This window comes from Myripristis murdjan, chromosome 7 (genome assembly GCF_902150065.1).
Source record: "Myripristis murdjan chromosome 7, fMyrMur1.1, whole genome shotgun sequence".
Classification (NCBI taxonomy): Eukaryota; Metazoa; Chordata; class Actinopteri; order Holocentriformes; family Holocentridae; genus Myripristis; species Myripristis murdjan.
In genome coordinates this window covers 188,815-215,000 of record NC_043986.1, presented here as the reverse complement: position 1 = coordinate 215,000, position 26,186 = coordinate 188,815, and the positions used below count along the sequence as shown (strand labels likewise).

General features: G+C 48.1%; 1 protein-coding gene across 1 annotated transcript in view; it reads left to right on the top strand.

The window, feature by feature from the left end:
- mecp2 (methyl CpG binding protein 2) overlaps positions 1–16,392 on the top strand; it is an 18,842-nt gene extending 2,450 nt beyond the window's left edge. The window contains exons 2-6 of the mRNA XM_030055748.1: positions 7,264–7,435; positions 7,743–7,963; positions 8,956–9,149; positions 10,046–10,182; positions 12,947–16,392. Of these exons, the coding sequence (XP_029911608.1) occupies positions 7,264–7,435; positions 7,743–7,963; positions 8,956–9,149; positions 10,046–10,182; positions 12,947–15,211 (2,989 nt within the window). The 3' untranslated portion in view covers positions 15,212–16,392. The remainder of the gene's footprint in view (positions 1–7,263; positions 7,436–7,742; positions 7,964–8,955; positions 9,150–10,045; positions 10,183–12,946) is intronic.
- The last annotated feature ends 9,794 nt before the right edge of the window (positions 16,393–26,186 follow it).

Genomic DNA, 26,186 nt, shown 5'->3' with positions numbered 1-26,186 from the left:
GTGAGGAACCAGACGTTCTGTTGGTTTGTTTTGTGATAACTGATCAGGAACCTCTCTGCTCAGTCGTTTGTTTGTTTGTTTGTTTGTTTGTTTGTTTGTTTGTTTGTTTAAGCTTTCAAATGGATTTGTGTTAGAAGTTTTTTTCACTGTAAAGTTGAAAGTCACATCAGGTTGAGACGAGGAGGAAACCAGCAAACCACCAGTACACACACACACACACACACACACACACACACACACACACAGTTTGCAGCAGTTTCACTTCTCTGATAGTGAGAGAGAGAGAGTGTGTGTGTGTGTGTGTGTGAGAGAGAGAGAGAGAGAGAGAGAGAGAACTTGCCGATGTTACTGTTGTGTTCTGTTTTCCTGACCTGAATCACAACAGTTACACAGAATGTGTTCACTGAGGGACACACACACACACACACACACACACCCTGACCTCTGACCTCGCTGTTGGTGGTGTTGTTTTTGGGTGTGGAGCTTAAAGTGTGAAGTTCAATCTGATAACCCTGACTGAGGATGATGCTGATGATGATGCTGAGAGGTGGTGTGTGTGTGTGTGTGTGTGAGTGTGAGTGTGAGTGTGAGTGTGTGTGTGTGGATTTGGCTTGACGTTGATTCATGATTGACTTGAACAACATTGTTTTACTTTAAAATCTGTAGTTTGATTCTCCTGCTGAGCGGCTCTGAGCCGTGCGGCTGTGCTTCTTATGTCAAAGTTTAAAAACAATTAAAAGAAATCAACAACAACAAACAGAACTAGTTCAGTTTTTAATGTTAATTATAAGAGGAAAAAACAACACGGCTGGCAGAGAGTTGTGGTTTGTGTTTTGTTAAGTTTTGTTAAGAGTTTTATGTGGATTTCATTTCTGTTTGCCGATCCGTTCAAATCAATCAGCACAAATCTATAATCGGTGCTGTAATTGATTGGTTCCAGCAGTAAACTGACTGCTTTATATTTCAATTCATGAATTAGCCGAGTTTATTCGTGCAGGACGTCCCGTTCAGATACAGCAGCGTCTGGACGGCAACAGAGAAGGTCAAAAAACAAACATTCAGTAAAATACTCCCACACATCTTAAACTATATTTAAAGGTGGTAATATGGCTGCTTTTGTCCCCAGTTACATTTTATTAACATCTTTTGTAAATAAAATAAAATGATAAAGCAAATAAATATTTAAATAAATAGAAAATAATATTACAGAGATGACGATACATGCAGAGAAAGAAAAACAACCTTAATATCGTTAACAGCGAAGGTTTTCATTCATTCATTTCCCAAACCGCTCATCCTCACACGGGCCGCGGGGCTGCTGGAGCCGATCCCGGCGCTCAGGGGGCGGAAGGCAGGGGAAACACCCGGGACGGGTCAGCTAAGGATTTAAATTAGATCAATACACACACATCAAAAGAATTGATTTTCAAAAATAAAAGTGGTGTAAACAAGTGTGATGTAAGACTCTTATTTTGTTGATTTGATGTGTTTCCTGTTGAAACAGGAAGTTTGGGCGGGGCATGGTGCCGGGAAGCAAACCAACAGGATCTCAATTTGGGAGAGAAACACACTTTTATTTTGAAGGGACAGGTGGAAGAGAGGGTGTTTACATGTGTTGAGGTCTGATTGGCTGAAATTTGAATTTGCAGCCCCTGGCGCAGGATGATGATGTCACTGTTTAAGATGCTCTGACTGACAGGAGGTGGAGGTCATGTGAGGTCACCTCATGGAGGCTTTAAGGAGGAAATGTCTTCAAAATAAAGGCCTGTGTGTATTTGTAAAGTCAGGATGAGTATAAGCTTGAGCTGAGGGGCTCAGGCTCAGACCTGTGTGTGTGTGTGTGTGTGTGTGTGTGTGTGTGTGTGTGTGTGTGTGTGTGTGTGTTGTGTGTTGTTTGCATGGCGTCACTGTTTCAGCAGACTGTCCCTTTAATTCTCTCCCTCAGATGGCACCAAACGCCCCGTTAGGAGTCATAACAGGCTCTCACTTTTGAAAATGACCTTCAGTAGGATAAAACTGTTTCTGCCTCCTGAAGTTTTGGAGCGTCTCAGTTTGGGACCCGGCGCCTGTCAGACCTCCTCAGCAACCATTTTGGGGATTTATTTGTCACGAGGCGTTCAGGGAGCTGAGCGCATGAACCAAAAGGCCCGTTTCCACCGCAGGAACCTCGGGGTCATTTTACGGGGCCGTGGCCGTTGTGGCGTGTCTCCACCGGAGGAACCTCCCCGAAGGAGAGAGTTCAGGAACCTTTACAGGGGCTAAACACGGCCCTGCCTCGGGGCAGGGACTCTGAGCGGCCTGAAAAAACTCCTGGGTTTACTCACAGTGTGATGTGATGTCAACAGAAAGCAGGCGTCCCTAGCAACACGGCCAACACTACCAAGCTAACGCTAACGTGCTAGCTAACGTTAAAAACCCACTTTTAGCTGGCATTTTTAGGGGCGCTAACGTTAGCTTTAGCAGACGTTTTAACAACACGTATTCATGGTCGCTCAGCCGCCCGGTGACTTTACAGGAACCTTCCTCCTGCTCGGCCTCTCAGTGGAGACACAGCAGGTGAGAGGGCCGAGCCAGAGGACGCTCCTGTAGCAGCTCCTGCCCCCCAGATACTACCAGGAACATTCTGGTGGAAACAGGCCTAAACATTTGCAACTCGCTGACAAATATTAATTTATGTATTTATTTATTCAGTTAGTTATTATTAGTAATTAATATCACAATAGACACAATAAATCTGTCGCCCCTTGAAAAGCTTCAGCCTTTAACAAAAAGAAAAGTTGAACAAACTGCAGTTTGTCTCCGCGGCTGCAGCGCTTTGCTAAAGAGATTCAGATGAAGAAGAGCGGAGGGCCACGTGCTGGCAGGGTTTGTAGTTTCCTGTCAGATGAGCGACGGCGGCTCGACGTCACACAGCATCACTCTGACTCTGCACAAAAAAATTAACGGAACATTAGCAAGCACAACAAACCTGCTGCTGTAAGGCGGCATGCAGGTAGACCCCTCACCTGAGGCCGATACAGGGGCTCACAGTGAGGGTCGGGGGCCCGCAGGGGGTTCAGATGTTTTGTGAATGGCGATGCTGCTGTGACCCCTGACCTCTGACCCCTGACCTCTGAGCCCTGAGGCTGGTGGAAACTGAAGTGGAGCTGGTTAACAGCAAATGAGCGAGTTCAGATGGATGAGAACTGCTTTCAGTGAGTTATCACGTTAAAACACCAGACACATCAACGTCACTGCCACTCACAACAGGAACTGGTGGAGCAATTCATCAGTTAGACCATCAACAGAGAATGAAGTGATTATTGTTTTGCTGGCACCTGAGCGGGCGGCCCGGTGGTCCGGTGGCCCGGTGGTCCGGTGGCCCGGTGGTCCGGTGGCCCGGTGGCCCGGTGGCCCGGTGGCCCGGTGGTCCGGTGGCCCGGTGGTCCGGTGGCCCGGTGGCCCGGTGGTCCGGTGGTCCGGTGGTCCGGATGGAGAGGCTCTCCTGTCTCCAGATCGCAGCAACAAGGCGTTGAACCGACGGCTGAAGCGACTGGTGGAATCGTCAGTCAGCTGAGAGTTCACTGATTATCCTTTTGATAATCGCTGAGGTTTTTGACTCATTTTTCTCCAGTTAAAGCACCAAACCGTCTGTCTGCTTGTCCTCCGCTCAGATCTTTATCAAATTAGAGCTGGTGTTATGCAAAGTGTCAAGCTTCCCTGTTTTTTGTTAACTGGCAGCCTCAGCCTCAGGTCGCTTCACACATCAGACAAATTCACTTGATTTCTCTCAACATGCCAAAAAAAAAAAAAAAATGCAATGAGTAAATGAGTAAAAAAAAAAATCTCTGATGTTAATAAAAAATGCTGAAAAACAGCAAAAATATCAAAACACTTGTAAGACATTTTAAAAAAGACAAGAAATTATATTTCTACTGATCGACATCAGATTTCTATCAGATGATCAGCATGTCTGCTGGGTTTAGTTTCTTCCAGCTGATCAGACGTGCAGCCGGCCGGTCCGAGCGGCTCGGCCACACCGGAGATGTTCTCCAGCAGCTGTTCACCACCACGGCGAGTCAGGAGGGACAAGAACCTGGAGCCGGGAGAGCGGGGAATATTCTGAGAAAAAAACTCTGAATTTCCCAAATTAAAGTTGTAAATTTATAAGAAAAACATGACAAATTTACAAGAATAAAACCAGTGAAACCAGTTTGTCCTCCTCCTGTGGGATCCAGTCTGAAGGAAATCCTGCTGGTCTGAGTCCAGAACCCCAACCTCCTCCTCAGCATCTGGACTCTGAAGAGACGTTGCTGTGACTTGGGCCGATTCAGAAGAAAACAATCTGCTGATTCTGGGCTCAGATCAGCAGGATCTCCTTGTTCCTGAATCCCATGTCAGAGTAGAATCTGCTGAGGGGATCAGCTGCAGGCCTGAGACACGGCCAGCAGGGGGCAGCACAGGTGGAGCCTCGGCCAGCAGGGGGCAGCACAGGTGGAGCCTCGGCCAGCAGGGGGCAGCACAGGTGGAGCCGCCGACAGGAAAAAATATAAGAAAAACTGTTTTTCCTCTGTTCCTCTCTGTTTTTTCTCATGTATTCATGATTTTTTCTTGGGAATTTACGACTTCAACCTCAGAAATACCTTGTTTTTTCCTTGGAATATTACCGCCATCATTTTTTTCCCTACAGTGGCCCATTGTAGTTTACAGCTCCATCTCAGTTCCTCTGCATGTCCAGAGGTTCCTCTCCAGAAGGTTCCTCTGCTCTCCTCCCAGAGCGAGCAGTGGGCTTTCAGAGCTGCCACATCACTCCTCCTCCCTTTCCTCCATTCATTCCACTACGATATGAACATGAACTTTCAGAGCCTTCACACTTTCTTCACTCCAGTTTTCCATCAGCCCAATAAAGTCCTCCACATGAGTTTTCCTAAAAGCAGCAGCACTGTTGGCTTTTCAGGACTTTTTCACACTGAAACGCTCCCTCCTCCTCCTCCTCCTCCTCCTCCTCCTCCGCCAGGGAAAATAGTCCCCGGGGAAACGTTTTGCTTTCCACAGCCAATCATCAGCTGTGTGGTTCCTGAATGTTGAGCAGAACATTATAAGGCGGCTGCTTCAACCACAAACTCATGTTTTAAAAATTAGATCTGTTAATGGTTTGTTGACATGTAAAATGTGAACAGGTCAAACATTTAAAGCTGCAAGAGTGGAAAAAACTGTAGCATCAGATTTTGAACTAAATAAAGTTTTAGTTCATGTTGTCTTGCAGAAGAGTATTTTATTAAGAACTGTCCTCCTCCAGGGGAAACTGAGCATGACGCCGCCGCTGCCTCTCTTCCTGTTTATGGTTCAGTTCGGTGTGTACTTTAGGGGAAATGGGAAAAGACTGTTCTCTCTGAGCACATTTCAGAAAGCTCAGATTTTTCAGTCCTGACCTGAGAAACGTTGCTTCAGGATCTGAGTGAAAGATGAAAAAGAGTTTCAGTGTCACAGATCAGAGCCGCTGCTGTTTTGGTTTTTAATGATTCAAACTGAAACTGGATGAAAATGATTTCATACCAGCAGCTCGTCACGGGAAACTCCCTGTGCTCCTCTCTCTGCGAGCCTCCGGTCGGCCTCGCTGGTCGGCCTCGTTAGCTGTTCAGGCATCCTGGCCAGGGGTTGATTTATCCTCGTTAGCTGCTTTATTGTCGTTTGCTGGTTTATTTTTCCAGATTTGATGCTTGATGAACATGCTTGTTAGCATGTTCATTTGTTCCTGTGAGCTGGTTAATTTACTGGTTAATGTTTCGTACATCCTCGTTAGCACGTTTAATCATCCTCGTTAGGTGGTTTAATCATCCTCGTTAGGTGGTTTAATCATCCTCGTTAGGTGGTTTAATCATCCTCGTTAGTGGGTTTAATCATCCTCGTTAGCTGGTTTAATCATCCTCGTTAGCTGGTTTAATCATCCTCGTTAGTGGGTTTAATCATCCTCGTTAGTGGGTTTAATCATCTTCGTTAGCTGGTTTAATCATTCTTGTTAGCTGGTTCCTCTGTAAGGCTGTGGTCTCTTCAAACCGAGCGTCACATGATGTGAAACCAGAGTCCTGATTGGCTCCCTGGACACTCTGCAGGTTCAGAACACACACACTGAACTGTTCAGTGTGTCACAGCTGCTGCGTTTCATTCTGACCAATCAGCTTTTACACGCTAACTGCCATCCAGCTCGTTAACCAATCAGAATTCACGACTGAGGTTGGTCATGTCATTATAAGAAGTCACGGCTTGATGACATCACACTCTGACCTCACCAGGTGACAGTCAGTTGACAGTATGACCCGTTAACAGTTGACCAATCAGGTTGCATGCAGGTGACCTGTGGTGATGGCGGCGCCGTCAGAGCTGCTTCCTGTGCGCTGGCTGCTGCTGACAGGAAGTCGCATCCCGCAGCTGCTCACCACCACACAGACAGGAAGTGAAGTTCTCATCCTGCAGAGCCAACAGCAGCTGAGTGTGTGTGTGTGTGTGTGTGTTTGTGTGTGTGTGTGTGTGTGTGCGTGTGTGCGTGTGAGAGTGATGTCTGCACTTAAACGTAGAAACTCCACTCAACTTTAACACTTTCACACACACTCGATTAGAAACAGTTTGTAAACACAAAGCCATCGTAAGAATTCTGACCTCGTTATCCAGCTGAGGCTAACGAGGGTCCACACACACACACACACACACACACACACGCACTGACAGCAGAGTGGGGACTGTGGATGGCGACCTGACCTCGACGAGGGGGTGTGGCCTGGATGATGACACTTGTTTTCAGAATAAAGCTGTTTACTGCACTGTGGCACATTTATTGAAGCAAATAATAAGAAGTGGCACCTGATGTAAATGAAGACTCACTGTGGCATTTTATTAAATTGCACCCAGTGATCACCTATTTGTTAAAAAAAAATGAGTGCAACCCCCACAGTATGTAGTAACAGCTGCATGTCATACGTTTGTCTGTGTTTAGTGTGATATGAACTGTCTAATTCCTGTCTAATTTCCTTTAATTTAAGTTTTTTTAAGTTCAATTATTTTTCTTAACTGCTCTTTTTCAGTGTTTTTGCTCTGTAAATATATTTGACCTGACTGAGTTCTTACAAAAAGGAGAAAAATGTATTTTGTTTTGTACTCAAGGTTTTCACTGCAAAACAAAGGAGAAGTTATTCCCAGTTTCTACACAGTGCAGTGTTATTACACAGCACATTCAGAATAGTATTATTACCTGTTTAATAATGTGTGTAAGTTGTGCTGTGTTTGCAGAGGGGAGGGTCAGGGGGAGGAGGGGCCCGTCGACCCGCAGCCCCCCCCCAGAGAGAGGGAGCGCTCCCACAGCAAGACCAAGAAGGCCCGCAGGGAGCGTCGCCATGCTGACCGGGGGGCGGAGACCAGCACCTCGGCTGCACCGCCGAAGGGGGCGGAGCCACAAACACAGGTGAGGACAGGTGTTTCAGAGGCCGCAGGAGCAAATACGACACTGAAATGACAAATAAATTGTTTTTTCCTTTTATGATTTTTTTTCCTATTATGAAATTTTTTTATTGATAGAAATGCATGTAATAATCTGAGTAATTATGTGAGTGAGTGTATGTAAGTATGTGTATGTGTACATATTAGATACTAAGATCAACTTGATTTTTAATTCTTAAAAATGACAGATGCATTATGATTTAGCTCAGTTCTTCATGGTTTTTCATTTGAAGAAAAACTGAAACTGTTTTTATTTTCTTGTGGCCATGCAGACGCCGGAGCCGGCGGCGGGCCCCTCGGAACCGGGGGCGGAGCCGGGGGCGGAGTCATCGGCGGGCGGGGAGTCGGCCGAGTCGCCCAGACAGCGGCGCTCTATAATCCGGGACCGCGGGCCACTGTACGACGACCCGTCGCTGCCGGAGGGCTGGACACGTAAACTGAAGCAAAGGAAGTCTGGACGCTCGGCAGGGAAGTTCGATGTCTACCTGATCAAGTAAGCCACGCCCACTTTCATTAAGATTACAGACACCTGACTCTCTGATGGTTTTTGGATGCCTCATACACAAAAACACGAGTTAAGACTTCTAAAACATCAAAACCGTCCAGCAGAAGGTCATTTTCCGTCCCGTACATCCCATCCGTTCCTTGTGACTTTAGAGTTTAGATGTCCATCACATCATCATATTTTTTTAAGTTTCTGGTGATTCTGGTGATCTCCTGTTTCTCTGCATGTTTTTGATATAAATCAAATTAATTTGCTCAGGTTTGGACGGGCTACACAAATTCACACTACTGTAGCAGCAATAATGATGATGATTCCTTCTGTTTTCATCAGAGGAAACGCTGATGTCAAATTATTGGGTGTTCTTCAACAAGCATGTAGAAGGGAAATTGTCACTGTGTGTGTATGTGTGTGTCAGTGTGTGTGTGTGTGTGGTGTGTTTATACTGTCAGATTCCTTATCCACTTTTTTCCTGCACATGCTCGCATCACTGTTTCCATGGCAACAGTGATGGGGTTTTGCCACCACAAATCTACCTGTGCCAACCAGCTTCCTCTTCATCCGTTTAATCAGAAATAACAGAATCAGAAATACATTATTGATCCCCAAGGGCAAATTTCAGTTAACCTGATTATGGAAATCAACATTCTGTTTCCATGGCAGCTCGCAGATCAGAGAGTAATTACTGGTGTGACTGTGAATGCATTGACTGTTGTAGCAGCACCATTTAGCATCCCAGCGTTATTCAGTCTCTGTGCTCATTAGCTGATACACAAAATACATCCAGACAGTCTGAAATGTTCCACAGTCAGATTCCACAGGGAAATATTAACTGTAGTCCTAGTAGTACAAATTTATGATTGTTGTTTATTTTTCATCTTTAGAAGAAGACATTTCATTGGCTGCGTGCTGCAGGACTTATTAAGTTGTTGATCTGGTTGTCACTTATAAAGCTTTGTGGTGTTGTTGTTTATTCCGTTCAGTTCGGAGGGGAAGGCGTTTCGCTCCAAGGTGGAACTCAGTGCCTACTTCCAGAAGGTTGGCGATACAACCACTGATCCCAACGACTTTGACTTCACTGTCACCGGGCGTGGAAGCCCCTCCCGCCGTGAGAAGCGCCCACCCAAGAAGCCCAAAGTGGTTAAACCGTCAGGGCGAGGCCGCGGGAGGCCCAAAGGTACACAGGCGCAAACATGAGCAACAATGGACATTTATTTGGAAATTATTTCACCCACTCCGAGTAAATAATCAACAAGAAGATTAAAGTAAATGATGAAGTATAGTGGGGAAGTTAAAGTTAGAAAGAATAGGATTTGTTCTTGGCGTTTGTAAACGCAACATTCATAGTTAGCCCCTCCTCCCTGGCTAAGGTAACCACTGGCAGTCAGTTTTCCTTTCCTAGGATGGCAGTGGAATGGAATGAAATGTAAAACATTCTGTTACCGTGCTAGGCCGCACTTAAAAAAATGGTCTCGCTGGTCCCTCCCTGTCAAGCAGCTGTCAGGCCAGTGTGGCGTCGCTCATCATCCTCATCCTCTCCCTTGGTGCTCGCCAATGGGTGAAAGCCAACCCCAGATTCACCGTCGCTGTGGAACGTGCTTTGTCCGCTCACCGTTTCTCCTTGCTAGATTTTTTTTTCCACGTTCATGACTTTCGTAGTTTCCTTTTGGAGGTGGTGCTATCAACCTGGCCCCATGCTGCACCGTGATTGGCTGGGAGCTACACACCTGCTGCCCAAAGGCCAACACCCAGAATAGTCCTGAGCTCAGCAAAACAAGGAAATCCAGGCAGAGGGCAGGGTCTCTGCAGACACACACACCATCACACACACACCAACACACATTTCTAGTGGCTCACAAGACATGATGGAGGGGATTATTTTTGTGAATTTATACGTTTTATAGGAACATTCCACTCATTCAGAGACAGCGACAGAGACAGACTCTTTCGCCGACTGCAGAATGAAGGAACAGGGAATTAAAACTTCAAACCAGTGACGGCACAGGGAGTGAGGTAGCTGTGTTCATATTTGTGTTTGTCTTGATGTTTGTGTATTTATGTGTGTTTGTTTAGGCAGTGGAAAGCTGCGACAGGCTACAGAGGGCGTGGCCATGAAGCGGGTGGTTGAGAAAACTCCGGGCAAACTGCTGGTCAAGATGCCCTTTGGCAAGGCAGAATCTGCCACCGGCACCACATCTACTGCCTCAACGGTAGGGTTGATTTGTCAGTCACCTGTCCATGTTCGAGCTCCTTATGCAGGCCCAGGTCACGGTGGCCACAGAGCCAGAGGGTTACTTTGCTAAGCATGAGGTGAGACCTCATTTTGACCTCCTATATTTCTGATCTCATGCTTTTGCTCTGTACCTGCAGCTCAGGCCCACAGTGGCCCACAGGGACGGGTTATGGTTCACAACTTAATGCAAATGAGGGGACACCAATGTGATGCCCTGTCTCTCAAAGCACAGCGCAACGCTACGAGAATGCATTGCACAGCTGCTTACATAGATGATGTATGGGAACCATGGAAATGACTGATCCCGTGGACGTGCATCATTAGAACAATGATCAACAAATAAATCAAACACTTTTTTGTGGCTCACTGTCTGATAAAAATGGTACAATGGCTTAGTGTACTTTCACAACCACACAATTTTCCATCAGAGGACAAAGAGGTGTTCCACCACTTCATGACCACAATGAAATCTGTGTTGTTACTCCTTGTTTTGAGGCTTGACCTCTGGGCAGAGTTTCCTTCCTAGTACCTGCGGGTATGGCAGCATGATTCACAAACCCACTTACGTCTAAATTGCGACTGTCACTCCTGTCTGCCAATCCAGAGGCACGTTCTACCTGAAATTCCCTGGATGCAGGAGAGACCTGTCACACAAGCCACCCTAGCAATATCCAGAGCCCCCAGCATCTCAGCACAGGTCTGATCCACTCGTAGCAGCACCTTTTTGGACATCTCACCTGCCAAGAGAATGGGTTCAGGGCTGATGTCTTGTACCAGGCCTTTTTGCTCTGCAGGCTCCTCTCCCCTGAATCAAGAGTGAGTGGGTCCTTCATGCCAACCCACTCAGACATGACGGCTTTTCTCATCCCTTTTGTCCACCAACACCTTCACTGGCTGTTGCATTGTCAGGCATTGACCAGCTTCTGGTCATAGCTCCTAGCAGTTGTTTCTATAACAGAGATTTGAACAGGCCATTTTGACTCCACAACATCTTCCTGAATGCGAGAGAAGCACATTGAGAAGTGAGATGAAAATATTCTGAACAGTCAGCCACCAGGCGTTGTTGATAAATCACCATCACATCTGGGTTTCCTGTACTGGGTAAAGGATTCCCTGGGTCTGCTCTGCAAGGAACTAAAAAGTTTTTTCAGCTTGTTGCTGTCTTCATTTCCACTTTCTTCTTAAATGAGTCAGGAAGTCAGTGGCCAAGCCTGACTTTATTTTTAATGCTATTAAACAAAAAGAAATGTCCTCCCCTCATCCTAAACTGGTCCTAAATCGATACATGAGTACTCTCTTGTTTTTAATGAATGAAGTGGTACATAAGTTGAAGCAACCAAGTTGTGTGTGTTTGACCAATCAGCGACAATCATCCCTGCAAGCCCCAACCCCCGAAGTGCCTGGGCCATTGGAAATAACTACCCCTGAGCAGGGACTTTTTGTCCCCACAACTGAATTGTGGCCCTGGTCCTGGCAGTCAAAATGCAGACGGTTCCTTTCCCCAGGGCTTAGTCCCTGGGGGAAATTCCTGTGGTAGAAAAGGAGCTATAGATCAGTCCATATCAAAGAAATACAAAGTTGATCAGCAACCTTTGTCCCAAGGTGATCTGATACCAAGTACTTCTGCTGAGTTCCACACATGGCGTACGATATGGGCATGGACAGCGCAGGTTCCAATAACAACACGGAGCTCAGATCAGGAGGTCAGATTGGAAAAACATTCCTCTCAGTCATACTTCTCTAGATTTCCAGCCCCTAGTAACTGCCATCATTGAGGTCTCACTGTAGGACCTTGGAGTTGGAAACTGAAGCCTCTCCAGCACCCCAGCCACCATTTCCAAAAACGCCCGGTACTCAATACTGCTGTTAGGTATATTGCTGCAAACAGCAGTCAGATTTCCAGGGTTGGAGTTGAACTTTGTATCCACTGGGGCTAATTCCACCTGTGCAGCAGCCACCCAGCAATATCCAGAGCTGACACTGGGCATGAAAGTGAACCCAACTGTATGTTACTGATCTATAGATCTTTTATTTCCAAACCTCCCACATCAGCTCTTTCTCTCCAGAAAGGTTATGTTCTCCACTCCAGTTTTTTTTTTTTACCTAGGTGTGTGAAGTATGCTCCCTGCTCTCACCCGGCAGGATTTGCACTTGGCCCCTGTACTTCACATTGCCCCCCTCCTGGAATTGTAACCTTGTCAGGGTGAGGAGGTGAGTGTGCCCCTGTGACCTTTGGAGCTGTTACTGGAAGCCTTGTCTTCCTGGTAGGGGGACACCAAGGCAAATGTATCTGAGGCAAGGGGCCACACAAATATTTCATTGCTTTATTGGTTTTTGTTATTGTCTTAATATTTCTTATTTTAAATGTTGGTATAGTAGGATGTAGCGCAGTGATTTTCTAAATGATGTAGCTCAGTCACTGTTTAATAAGCCTCAAACCGGTTGTCAGGGACCCACATGCATACTTTATTCTTTTAAGGGCTTTATGCTGATTGGTTGAAACAGGTCTACCTAAACCAGCTGGAAGTGTTTGGCCCTTAATTAGATGAGGTGTGCAGGAGTAAAGCGGAAACAAAACATGCAGGACAGGGCTGCAAGGACTAGGACTGGATTGGGAACCACTGATCCATACAAACACCAAGGAAGCACCTGGTATTATATTATAGTACAACTACTGATAAGGATGTTTATCAATGATGTTGATGCTGATGCTGCTGGTTGTTCTGCTAATCCCTCTGTAGGCAGTGTCTCCAGCACTGGTGTCCACCAAGTCCCGTCCTGGCAGGAAGAGGAAGTCAGAGCAGGAGCTTCCTGCCCCGCCACAGACCGCCCCCAAGAAACGTGGGAGGAAGCCAGCCTCTGCTTCAGCTACATCACCGGTTGCAGCAGCAGCCTCCTCTTCGGCATCTGCCTCTGGGAGCTCAGCAGCTGGAAGCTACACTGCAGCTGCCATCTTGGCAGCTGAAGCCAAGCGGAGAGCAGCTAAGGAGTCTTCCACAAAACCTGTCGTCCAAGAAACAGCCCTGCCAATCAAAAAGCGCAAAACTAGAGAGACAGTAGAGGAGAGGGAAAGCGTTCAGACGCCACCACCAACAACGACTGAGACTGGAAAGAGTACTTCTGCAGGGGGAGAGGGAGGTTCAGCAGGAGGAGTGCCAACCACAGAGTCTCACCCTGCCCCCTCTGAGCAGAGCCAGTCACAATCACAGAAGCAGCTTCCTGGTTCAGATGAGAGCCAATCACATGGACACAAGCCACATAAAGGGAGGAAGCACAAGGAGAAACCGGGGATTTCAGCAGGAGATGGAGGGAGCAGAGAAGGAGGAGCAGATGAAAGTGACAAGGGAGAAGGAGAGGGAGGAAGAGGAGGAGGAGGAGGAGAAGGAGGAGGAAGGAGTAGCAGCAGCAGTAGCATTAGCCCATCAAAAAGCCACAAGAGGAAGGAGCGCACTCCACACAAACATCACCATCATCATCACCACCATCATCCTCATCGCCACCCACAATCCCCCTCTTCCTCATCCTCCTCTTCAGATCAGCATCTTGCCTCTCCTCTTCCACCTCCAGCGTCTCGACAGCTGGCACCTTCCAGCCAGCCCAGGCCTGAGGTTGACCCCCAGGCCACATCCCAGCTGGCCACCCAGCAGCCACAGCATACTCAGCAAGCTCCACCTCGACCCCAGTCCAAGACTCCACCCCAGTCCCAGGCTGCACCCCAATCCCTACCTGAACCTCGTCATTCTCTTTCCCAACCACGCCCACTCCCCCCAACACGTCCCCAACATCCCCAGACCCAGTCTGCCAGTCAGCCCCAGGCCCAGCCTCGATACCCTGCACCTCAGTCGTCCCCCACCAGGCATCTGCTGCCCCAGCCCCCATCACGGCCCCAACACACCCAACCCCAAGCGCACAGTCATCCCCAGGCCCTGTCTCAAAGACCGCAGCCACAGCCTCTCCACCCTCCAGCCCAGCACCGAGCCCAGCACCAGTCCCAGTCCCAGGCTCCACTCCAGCCACACTCTCAATCCTCACTCACCCAACGCCTTCAGCCACCCCAGACCGCTCAGGCCAGGCAATCACAGCACCAAACCCAATCCCCTCCAGTTTCTCAGCCCCAATCCCAGCCCAGATACCCATCTCAAACCCAATCCCAGCCCAGGTACCCGTCTCAAGCCCAACCCCAGCCTAGGCACCAATCCCAACCCTTATCCCAGACCAGGCAACCAACCCAATCTCAACTCCCACCCCAGCCTAGATACCCAGCCCAATCTCAACCTCAACCGAGACACCCAGCCCAACCACAAACCCAACCCCAGGCACAGCCCAAGCACCAGTCTCAGCCTCAGCCCAGGAACCCATCACAACACCAACCCCAGACTCAGTACCGGCCACAGCCCAGGCAGCCCATCCCCCAGCCTAGGCTGCCCCATTCTCAGCCCCAGTCCCAGTCCCAACCACACTATCAGAGAGCTCAACCTGTGCCTCGCCCGCAGGCCCAGCCCCACCCCCACCCCCAACTGCCCAGGCCGCATGCACACCACCTCCAACCCCACCGAGCCTCTTCCAGCCTAACCAGAACCAGCCTCGTCCCGGCCCCAGCCCAGCAGAACCAGAGCGAACAGCCCCAGGATCTCAGCACCTCACGGCCCAGTCGAGCGAGCCTGCTGCCGAGCAGAGAGGGCAGCCGGGTGGAGGGCAGAGGGGAGGCATCGACAGCTTCCGACAGCAGAGAGATGTTAGGAGGAGGAAGAGGATCCAACAGCACCTCCAGAGCCCCCAGTACCACATCCATGGCCCCGGGGCCCCCAGCAGGAGCCGGGCCTGGTGTCGGTTTGGGGCCTGGGATCGGGGCTGGGATGGAGGGCCGGGCAAGGCTCCGGGCCGAGGCAGAGGCAGCGGGTGAGGGCAGGGAGCTCAGAGACATCGTCCCCCAGTCTGCCGTGCCCCGCCCCAGTCGAGAGGAAACCGTCGAGTCCCGGACTGCCGTTAGTGAAAGAGTCAGCTGATTGGTCAGGCCAGCTGATTGATAGGCTGACTAACCAGAAGACTGACACCAAGTGAAGGCGTGTGACTGGGTTGTTGATGGGGGTTTACTGTTTTACACTGTTTTCAGATAGAAAGGTAGTGTCACATAGAGCTGGTAGAACTGCCTCAGCTTCTACCCAGTTTGACTCTGTCTGGAGACTCTGTAATGTTTCGTCTTTGTGAACCGACCTGACGCTGAGGGACAACCGGAGAGGAAAACGGACGGTATCTTTTTCTAGGAAAAACAAACGAAAAGGAAAATTCGATAAAAAGTGTGTGTGTATATATATAATCAAAAGGCAGCTGTTGTGTCCCGCTAGTCTCCATGATGGTGGGTGGGGGTGGGGGTAGGGGTGGGGAGGGTGGTAGTTTGGAACTAAAAATCAATGCTTAACAACACATTACTCTGAACGAAACGTTGCTTCCGGAATATAACCTGTTTTTTTAATTTCATGTTTTGATAGTTTATTGTTTTTGTCTCTGTTATACAGCTTTAAACTGATATTATTGACTGACAGGCCCTTATTCATAGCCGTGCTGTTGACTGACGGTCCCTAACGGAAACCCTCCTATCAGCTGACGTTCTGTACTAAAAGTCCTGCGATCAACTGACGGTCCCTCGCTCAGAGTTCAGAGGAGACGTGGGGGAGGTCTGCAGGTCAAACTGACTTCTGACAGTTGCTGTTTTTGTCTTCATTTTCCATAAAACCCATTGTATAAACAGGGGTGGGGGGCTGGGTGAATGTAGTAATTTGTTCCCCTCCTCCAGACTGCCCCTGCTGGTAGCTAACCTGTTAGTGCTTATATTACAGCCACTTCATGACTTGAAAACACCTGGTCCTCAATTGACTCTCTTCAAATCAATGTGAACATCATTTGAAATATTTGAACAGCCTGAGGCGCGCTTCATTTTGTCTTATCAAGACATTTTAAACAGCCTCAAAAAAATGTACACAACAGTTGTGAGATAAACCAGAGCGCTACTCATGTTTTTGTCAAGTATTTCAAAAGTTTCAAGCCGTTCTTCCAGGTTTGGCCCAACAGATACAGCAGGTTAGAGGTTTTTTCCACATTGGTCTGCATTCAGTCTGTTAGTTTTGCTTGTCTTTTCCCCCCGAAAGGCAGTGCTTTTTAAAAAAAAAAAAAAAAAATCAAACCAAACTCACTTTAAAGTAGCTTTATTTTAGTTTTCAGTCTTAATGAATGTGTGGAGAATTAACCTTAATTTTGTTTGCGAGAATTGTCGTCATGTTGAATGTCTGGAACAGTTTGTACAATCAGCTGCCTGCCTGTCCCTCTGAAAACTAGCAGGCCTTCAACTAGAGCCATGCAGCCGAGTCGGACGCTTTTATCAGCTGTGTTTCCATTCAGGTTTTGTGCATATTATAAAGAAAACTTCAGAAACAGAAAACAGAAACATCCACAGTGTTCAAATATGAAGCAGGTATGTGTCCATTTACACCTTTTAAGCAGATAAGGCTTGTGTGTGTGCGAGATTCTGCAAGATTGAAGGTACCCGATATAGTTTGTGACCAGTGGTGGCGCTATAGTGCACACTCCGAAAACCAGGCCCCTGTTTGTTACACACATACACAATAAAACTTTCAAAACATTCCAGAATAAGACTTTGCAGATGCATTCAAGGTGTTAATCAGGCTTCAAAGACACACACAATGTGGCCTGCTGAGAAATCTTGAATGTTAACAAAGACAAATGTCTTCACAAAGAAAACTACATTGGGTACCTCTAAACAATCACAATTTAAGAAATTCTAGTGCGTGGAATGGATTTCCATGCACTAGAATTAATATTTAACATAATCTCGTTGTACTTGTGGATGGTGACGGCAAAATGGTTTGACCGATATGCTAATGAGAGGAGGCCAGTCGGCTTTTTTATACAAAACAAATACAGAGCCTGTGGGTTAAACATTTCAGGATATCCACAACAACACAAGGTCATCATTAATTTGCAGAATCTGCTCTGGTCACCGTCCAGATAACGTCTTCATCAGCATGCCTCCAGCAGCGTAAAAAGAAATGTGCATGTTTTCCACTTCAAAACCAGAAATTGCATAAAAAGTGGCTTGATGGAAACACAGCTAGCGCCGGCCATGTTGGCTCCACAGTCCGTTGTCAGAGTAACCGGTTGTCCTGTCACCATGGTGACATTGTGGAGGATCACAGTGCAACCTGGGTGGTGTCTGCCTGTGTGTGGCTCTGCTCGGTCCACTTCCTGTCAGCGTGGTCCACTTCCTGTGTGCAAGCAGCGGGTTCCCTCTCCTGACCGGCTCACCCGGGACTCGACCCGGCACAAAACTACAGTAACCAGCCACCATATTGCATGTTCCAGAGTTTAGTGCCTATAATATTGTGCGTCTTGCCAGAAGCCACCATGTCAGCCGAGCCATGTTGTGTTTCTAGACTTAGTAGTGACGTGTGTGGTGACTTCATAGTTGCTAATATTGAGGATGAATATTATGCTTTTACTCTGGTTGGAAACTCCAATACACTGTCGCTGTAGACAAAACTAGTTTTTATCTGTTTTCTTATGTTTCCTGCTAACTGAGAGCATCTGTTGACCCCTGACCCCTGACCCCTGACCCGCGGCTGTCTGACGGGTTCAGTCTGACTGAACTGTAGCCTCGCTCTCTCACGCACAAGCACTTCCACGGCCAGAAGAGCAGCAGCCCGGTTTCCACTGCAGGGCCGGCTCCTCTGTTGACTTTGTTGTTGTTTTTGCCTTTGGTTGCCATGGAGACGGATGTGGCATCTAGTTCCAAATTGACGAATGAATGTTGTCAGACCTTTTTAAAAGGGTTTCAAAAAAATGCAGTGTCAGTTTCAGCTAAAGAGCTGCAGAGTGATCAGCACTGAAAGCGTGTTCGCTCTCTGTGACGAGCGAGGCGCCGTTCAGTGTTGACCGCCATCGCTCTGTTTCCGGTTCAATATTAACACATCAAAATCTGAAATAAGACAATTATCACTGAACAAATACTTTTTAAAAAAAAAAAACAAAACAAAACAAAAGGGTGAGTTGTCAGCGTCAGTTCGGCCTGAGTCTTTTTTCCAGTTGCATCCACAGCGCCGAGTTCAGGCGCTGAACCACCCAGACCGCTGTCTGTCTGACCCCGTCTGACCCTGTCCAGCCCCATCTGACCCCGTCTGACCCCGTTTGGCCCCGTCTGACCCCGTCTGACCCCGTTTGGTCCCATCTGACCCCGTCTGACCCCGTCTGACCTCGGTTGGCCCTGCAGTGGAGACACAGTTGTAGTGTTTTCCGTATACACATGCTGGTGTGGGTCTACTCGGTTTGTCTCGGCACGTCAGCTCAGTGCGGCTGGGATTTGCGTTTCCATGACAACAGGGCTACCTGCTTGAAGGTGTGTCTTTGACTAACGCTGGTCACCTGTGGGCGTGTCCGCTAGTCTCTCTTCCCTTCTCTACCAGCGCCCCACACGAGTGTTTTGTTTTTTAAAAAATCAGCAGCACCAACTGGAAATGGCTGCTTCACATGAACAACATCAGTGTAACTAAGAGATTTGCTGATTATTATTATTTTTTTTTACATGTATAGATTATCAACCATAGTAGTTTGGCAAGTCTGGCTTTCGTAATCTCCTGGTTGTAAGCAGTTGTTTCAGAGCTGCTGACCAATGAACAATGTTGAAGCCCTCTGACATCACCGCAGCCCGGTGACATGACGGTGGGTCTGACGCTCTCTGGCCTGACTCTGGAGGCGGTCCGGCTCGGGCGCGGCTCGGGCGCGGCTCGGGCGCGGCTCGGGCGCGGCTCGGGCGTGGCTCGGGCGCGGCGCGGCGTGTGAAACTAGTGATGGAAATGCAAATCAGCGGCACGGTTTGACTCGGCCGGAGGAAACACCCTGCTGGTGTGTGTGCAGCCAGTGAACTCTTGCATACTGCAGATACAGAAATGTACATGGTGGTGAAATTTTCTACCATAATACAATATGATAGTATGTATTATTCTTTTAACACAGATATCTTAAACCTGTGCGTGCGCGTGTGTGTGCGTGTGTGTGTGTGTGTGTGGCTTGACTTGGTTACAATAGGATACTTGACTGTAGCTTTTTTTATGTTTGGTACATCAGACTGACCTGTGTGTGTGTGTGTGTGTGTGTGTGTGTAGTAGAGGAACTCACCAACACTTTACAGCCTCTTGTTCACTCACCTGTGAACCTGAAGAGTTATTGTGTCCCAAAAACATTTTGTACCCACTAGGATGGAACAATCAAGCAGAGGTACATAAATCTGTGTCCGCCTGCAGGGGGCGCTGCAGAGGCTGAGCAGAGTGTCAGCTCTGTAGATGATAATCCTGCTCCTCCTGTGCGTCGGTGGAAACGAGCAGCCGCTGCTTCAGAAGCTCCACATTTCTCTGAGCTCAGAGGAAGGAAATGTGGAACATTTAGGAAGCAGATGATTGGTTCTCCTGTGGTTCTGCAGCCAGTCAGCAGCACAGAGCCTCAATGCCAGTGCTAATCTGCTCCAACTCACAGCATTATACAGCCATGGATTATAATCTCAGTTTATAATCCTGACTGCAGCAGAAATATGGACAGGAACAGTCCAGTTACTGATCAATATCTGGATCAAATGGACTGATCAGTTTAGAGCATTGAGCCCCACTGACCCACACAGATTCTGCTCTGTTTAGCTCAGTGCTGCCCCCGCTGGACACAACACTGACCTGCAGGCTGTTTAGCTCAGTGCTGCCCCCGCTGGACACAACACTGACCTGCAGGCTGTGTGTCTGTGTTGGGTGAGTAAAGTGTTGGTGAGACCCGGCTGACCTGGGAACAACAGCAGTCACCTAAACCTCCTCCGTGTTGTCGTCAAGGAAACCTGACTGTAGGTAATTTATAGGTGTTATGTAATTTATAATAACCTGATATCATTTGTAGAGCTGAGTTTGCTGAGCAGTGCGTCTCTGTCTTCTGCCTGAGAGCCGCTCTGTCAGCTCACCTGACCAGGTGGATAAAGTTTCACAAGAAATATTTTTCCTCCTCAGACACTTTGTGGACACTTTGCTACAGAAAAACAAGCTTGTTAGCATGTTAGCATTGCTGACGCTGGTGTGTAGAGCCAGCTTGTGGACACATTTTTTTCCTTAAATTTAATGTTTATTTAACCAGGTATCATCCATGTAAATGCTAACAGTGCTAACAACCTGCTCTGGGGTTTCCAAAAACAGAACCTCAGTCAAAGCGGACAGGTAAATGTTTCAGGTGTGCAGGTGCCTGCCAGGCCTCCTCACAGTGACCTGTCATGTAGTTCTGTCCTGTTTTACGAGGGATCGTCCAGTACCACCAGGACACGCCCACAATCCTCACATCTGTGTTGACTGATGTCATCATAAAAGACAACATTGCATTCTGTGTTCAGCGTGACGCTCCTGACACAGGTGGTCATGGGTTAAACTCTGACCTTTGACCCCAAGCAGAGTTTGATGCTGATGGGTTTAGTTTAGGCAGCCGACCCAAAGACTGGACCGGCCCGCGTGCCGGGACCGGCCCACGTGGCTCGCTGTTGGGAAGAGTCCAGCGTCGGGTTGGTTAGTCTGGTCCTCTGCTCTTTAACTCAACATCAAAAACAGATTGATAAAGAACTTTCTTGCATCGTCACTAAAAGCCAACCCAAAGTCCCAAGTTACTCCACAAAATATCCTCCAAGGTGTAAGAGAGATTTTCTCCAGTTTTTTGTGAATCTCCTTGAATGTAATGTTTTTCGTAATGTAGTCTTTGCAATGATCTACAGTGGCATTCAGGATCAGGTCAAAGAGCGTCTGATCTGAGCTGCTGTTTCAAGAGATACCAGACGATCTACGTCCAGGGAAATGGAGTGTCATACCTCATCCTTCAGTGACCCATAATGCACCTGTCCACCTCTTTGCCCCCCCACTCCCCCCTCCTCCCCCCGCCCTGACACACAGGGTAGGGGTTAACGGATAAGGAGCTCTGGCCGCAGACGTCGCAGCTGTTGGCATCAGCTCGGCGTCAGGGCCGGCACTCTGGAAGGGCTTCCCAATGTCTCCTCAACAAACCGTAAACCAGGAGGCACTGCCAAACATTCCTGCTTTCTGATTGGATAATGATTATAGCCAATAAGGACCCAGTGCCTTGCTCAAGGACACTCAAAGCAATGGGCTATTGAAACCGGAGCCAATTTGGCAGCAGCAGTGCACTCCTCTACCTTCCAATCCAACACAGTACAAAGTCTTCTGAGGAGAGGAGGAGGAGGAGGAGGAAGAGGAAGAGCAGGAGGCACGGGGTCACCAGACGACCAGACTAACCAGTTAAAGGACGATTCCCCCCAAATGTTAAATGTCATCAGTCTGTGATGTTCAGTGCATTCCATGAGTTATTTTGTGACAAAGTGTTGTAATTTGCCTTTTTTCCTGCTTCTGCTCCAGTTAGTCATTTCCTAGCTTTCCCAGAATGCCTTTCAACATCCCCCTGGACCTTGCCTGTACTTGTCGCTTTCAGTTGTTGCTTTTCTGTGTAAGTTGAGTGATGGTGATAGAGATAGCCTTAGTAACAGCAGGGTTTTTCTATCTGAGACGCCACGCCTCCTTAACGCTGCATTCCATCGCACTCAGAACCATCAGCCTGGGACGGGGACGTGTGCAGCGGAGCGGCTCGTTCAGATCGGACCGTCTGTTCAGGGTTAGGGTTAGGATGTCGTCCGAATTCTCCGCCGTGAGCACAAACGGCATCACGGCAAGATGGCAGCTTGACACGCTGCACGCTGCTGAGCCTAACTGCCAGAGAAGAGCAGATGTTCCACATTTCCTTCCTCTGAGCTCAGAGAAATGTGGATCTTGTGAAGCAGCGGCTGCTCGTTTCCACCGACGCACAGGAGGAGCAGGATTATCAGTTAGCAGACAAACAGGATTTGCTGCAGATGTCCATGTTTTCTGTGCAGAGACGCAGGTTCTGAGTGCAAGGGAATGCAGCACCAACCCAGCCGGTCCTGCAGCTGCAATGCATTCTGGTCTACCAAGGCTACAGCGGTGCATTCTGGTCTATTGCTGTTCCTGTATGGTTTGTTGAATGCTAGTACAAAATGGCGGCTTGAGACAGAATGCCTCGCTGTTTGATTGTTTCTCTCTGTGGGCGTGGCTTCACTTTGTCTACACCTGGCCGCTGCACAGAGATGCAGGTGAGGTGTGAGGTTTGATGTAACCTGCATCACCAGCAGCTGCTTTGAACTCAGTGTTTCAGGGGTTTTTGATCCTCAGTGCGTGCTGTAGATCCGTCCTTCCAGAGGAGGCTGAGCCTCTGCCCTCGAGCTGCGCAGTGCCACCACAGTCCTCCTGCATGTTAGCATGTCTTGGCTAGCTTAGCAGTTTCACCTGGAAGCCCAACGAGAACAAGGTTAATCAGACAGGAAGTCCCGGTACGTCCCCAGAATGCCGACCTCTGACCTCAGTGCTGGTCACCTAGCATTAGCCTCACTAACTGTCTGGGCACGCTCAGTCCGCGCTCAGCTGCTACTCACACATTCATGACCAGGTGGGTCTTCCAGTCAGATCCACACCTGCCTGTCTGTCTGTCTGTCTGTCTCTCTGTCTGCCTGTCTGTCTGTCTGTCTGTCTGTGTGCTCATACTGGACACAGCAGACAGCCATGTTGCTGCGACAGGTGAGGTGTTCTGGCAGAGTGTGGGCGGGGCTAGAGTTCCTCACACTTCTCAACAGAGCGATCCCCGTCCTCGCCCCAACCTGAACCAGGCCATGGTCGTTCCCGAGGGCTTGGCTGTCACCGCTGCACCTTGCTGATTGGCTTTCATCATGTTTTCATTTCAAGAAAAACGTCAACAAAACTCCGTCAGTTTGTTGTCAACCTGCAGACGGACATTTCTTCCTGAACGCTGTGCAGAACTGGGAGGGCTTGGAGTCGCCCTCTGTTCCATGTTCATGAAACTAAATCACTAAGAAAGAGCCACATCCTGCTTGTCTTCTGCTAAGAGCTCAGCTGAACGTCCCGTCACGATGCTGATGAGATGCTGCTGATGCAGTCAGTCAGATGGAGGACGGACCGAAGCTGCAGCACACTGACCATCGCTGTCCATTTTGTTTGGTTTTTTATTTGATGTGTGCAAGTGTGTGTGTGTGTGTGTGTCCGGTCAGAGCACACCAACATGTTAAACAACAGAAAGAAACCTGAGCCACTGCCTCACAGTAAAAGATCTGTGATGATGCCTCGGCCAGTTTATTTAGATCAGGAGTTTTCACACCTTTGCATGGTCTGGACTCCAGGTTGACCTTCAGTAACCCTGAGACCCCGCTCCGCCTCCTGAACCTCACGCAGGTGTTCTGGTTTGAGACGCCTTCCACAAACAACCAAACACAACAATTCTGATCCAGCATCACTGAGCTGACCTTTCAAGATATCATGTTAATCTTTACAAGTAGTTTAGAGTTTTCTTTCTTTCTTTTCTTTTTATTTCTTTTTTTTTTTTTTTTTTTTTTTCGCTAATTTTGAATTTTTTTGGTTATTGTTTTATTATTCCAGTCATTGTTTATTTCTACAGAATAATAACAGTAATGATTATTATAATAATAATATCATGATGAAGCTAGTTTTCATACAGTTATAAAATATATGTTTTGTTGTTTTTTTTTCCCTAATTTTCAAGATTTTTAATTTTTCAAAAATGTTTTTGCTCATTTTTCCCTCTTTTTCGTTTTTTTTTTAACCATGTTTTTTTTAGTCCAGTGAACTGTCTCAGGTTTCAAAGGGTTAATTTGATTGTTTCAGTTTCTTACCTGAACTCTGAGAGATGGTGGTGAAATGAAAGCAGTTTGAATGCCGCTGATGCAGGGCACCAGTCTCTGTGGCCCCTCGCCTCACTTCACCCTCACAGCAACAAGAAAAAATGGAACAGGGAGAAACGAACAAACTCTTGAGAAGGAGCACAGAGAGAGGAGACAGGTGGGCAGCAGGTGCTGAGCAGGTGGGACAGCCAGCCAAGTTCAGCCTCTCTGTGCTTTTCTGTCAGAACTGACACAGACCCAACAGAAACAAGTGCATCATCAGCAAACAGGCGTTCCTGATTGAAAATTGTTTAACAGCAGCGGTGACGGATCAGTGTGTCCGCAGCCTCGCTCCGAATGTGGCTCTGCTTTGCACCTTCATCATCATCATCTTCAGCATCATGTCTGAAAGGCTGAAGTCTTGACGTTCAAGCTTTAAGGCGGAGCTTAAGATGTGACATCACAGCACCACACCTGTCCAACATCACAGTGACACTGAAGGAAGTGCCTGAGAAAAACTAATGTGTTGTGCTTTGACGTAACGTCTGTTCCTACAAGAGCTGACCCCTAACCCCACCCTGACCCCTGACCCCTGACCCCTAACCCCACCCTGACCGCTGACCCCGACCCGGACTCCGACCCCACATCTAAAACAAGTTCTGTCGCTGCTGTTGGACACAAAGACAGATCTTTGACAATCTTTGACCAGACAGATGATTCTCCAGTCTGGTTTTAATGAGTCACTCAGCACATTCAATTTAAAGTTCATTGATGGTTCTGCTGGTTTTGATGGTTGTGATGGTTGTGATGGTGGCCAGTCGCTCCACAGAGCGCCGTGCAGCCTCGCCTCGCCTCAAACGAGCAGCTGCTGCTTCAGAAGCTCCACATTTCTCTGAGCTCAGAGGAAGGAAATGTGGAACATTTAGGAAGCAGATGATTGGTTCTCCTGTGGTTCTGCAGCCAGTCAGCAGCACAGAGCCTCAATGCCAGTGCTAATCTGCTCAAACTCACAGCATTTTACAGCCATGGATTATAATCTCAGTTTATAATCCTGTCTGCAGCAGAAATATGGACAGGAACAGTCCAGTTACTGATCAATATCTGGATCAAATGGACTGATCAGTTTAGAGCCTTTAGCCCCACTGACCCACACAGATTCTGCTCTGTTTAGCTCAGTGCTGCCCCCGCTGGACACAACACTGACCTGCAGGCTGTTTAGCTCAGTGCTGCCCCCGCTGGACACAACACTGACCTGCAGGCTGTTTAGCTCAGTGCTGCCCCCGCTGGACACACACTGACCTGCAGGCTGTTTAGCTCAGTGCTGCCCCCGCTGGACACAACACTGACCTGCAGGCTGTTTCTCTCCAGCAGGCAGATTTAAATCTGCAGCAGCGCCCGAATCAGAGCTTCCCTGCCAGCCGGGCTGCTCGCCGTACGATCATCAACATGCTTCTGTCGCCGCTTGGTGTGTGTGTGTGTGTGTGTGTGTGTGTGTGTGTGTCTACAGTCTGCAGCAGTTTCACTTCTCAGAGAGAGAGAGAGAGAGAGAGAGAGAGAGAGAGAGTGTGTATGTGTGTGTATCTCTGTAGGCTCACAGCTTCACATTAAACAGAATAAAAGCCCTTCCTGCCTCTGCCTGATGATGATGATGATAATGATGATGATGATGACGACCCGGTCCCTTCATCCTGTTGCATGATGTGTTTAGAGTAGAACAGACACCTGATCTATCCACCGCCAGGTCAGGACCCGACCACAATAACAAAATAAATGTAAAGAAAGGGGGGGTTGGTGTCGGGGTGTCTGCGGCTGCGGTGGGAATCTTCTTAACTGTTAAATGAACATCGTCTCGTGCCTTGAAGTCAAAGTTCTCCAGTTTCTCTACTGTGGTCGTCGTCGTTTTTTCTCGGTTTGGGCCTCCCGTCGCTCCGTAGACAAACATGACGAGGATTTTGACGAGTCGGACAGTTTGCCTGCTTCTGTTTGGACCTTCATTTTAATGTATTTAAGCAAGTGTGTGTGTGTGTGTGTGTGTGTGTGTGTGTGTGTGTGTGTTGGGGGGGGGTATTACCAGGCAATAATATCTGATGTCCCAGGACCTTGTAACGATGTTAGGATCTGTGTTTTCTCTTTGTTTTAGCACTTTTGGTAAATAACTGAGTTTGTTGATTAAATGCTGGTTA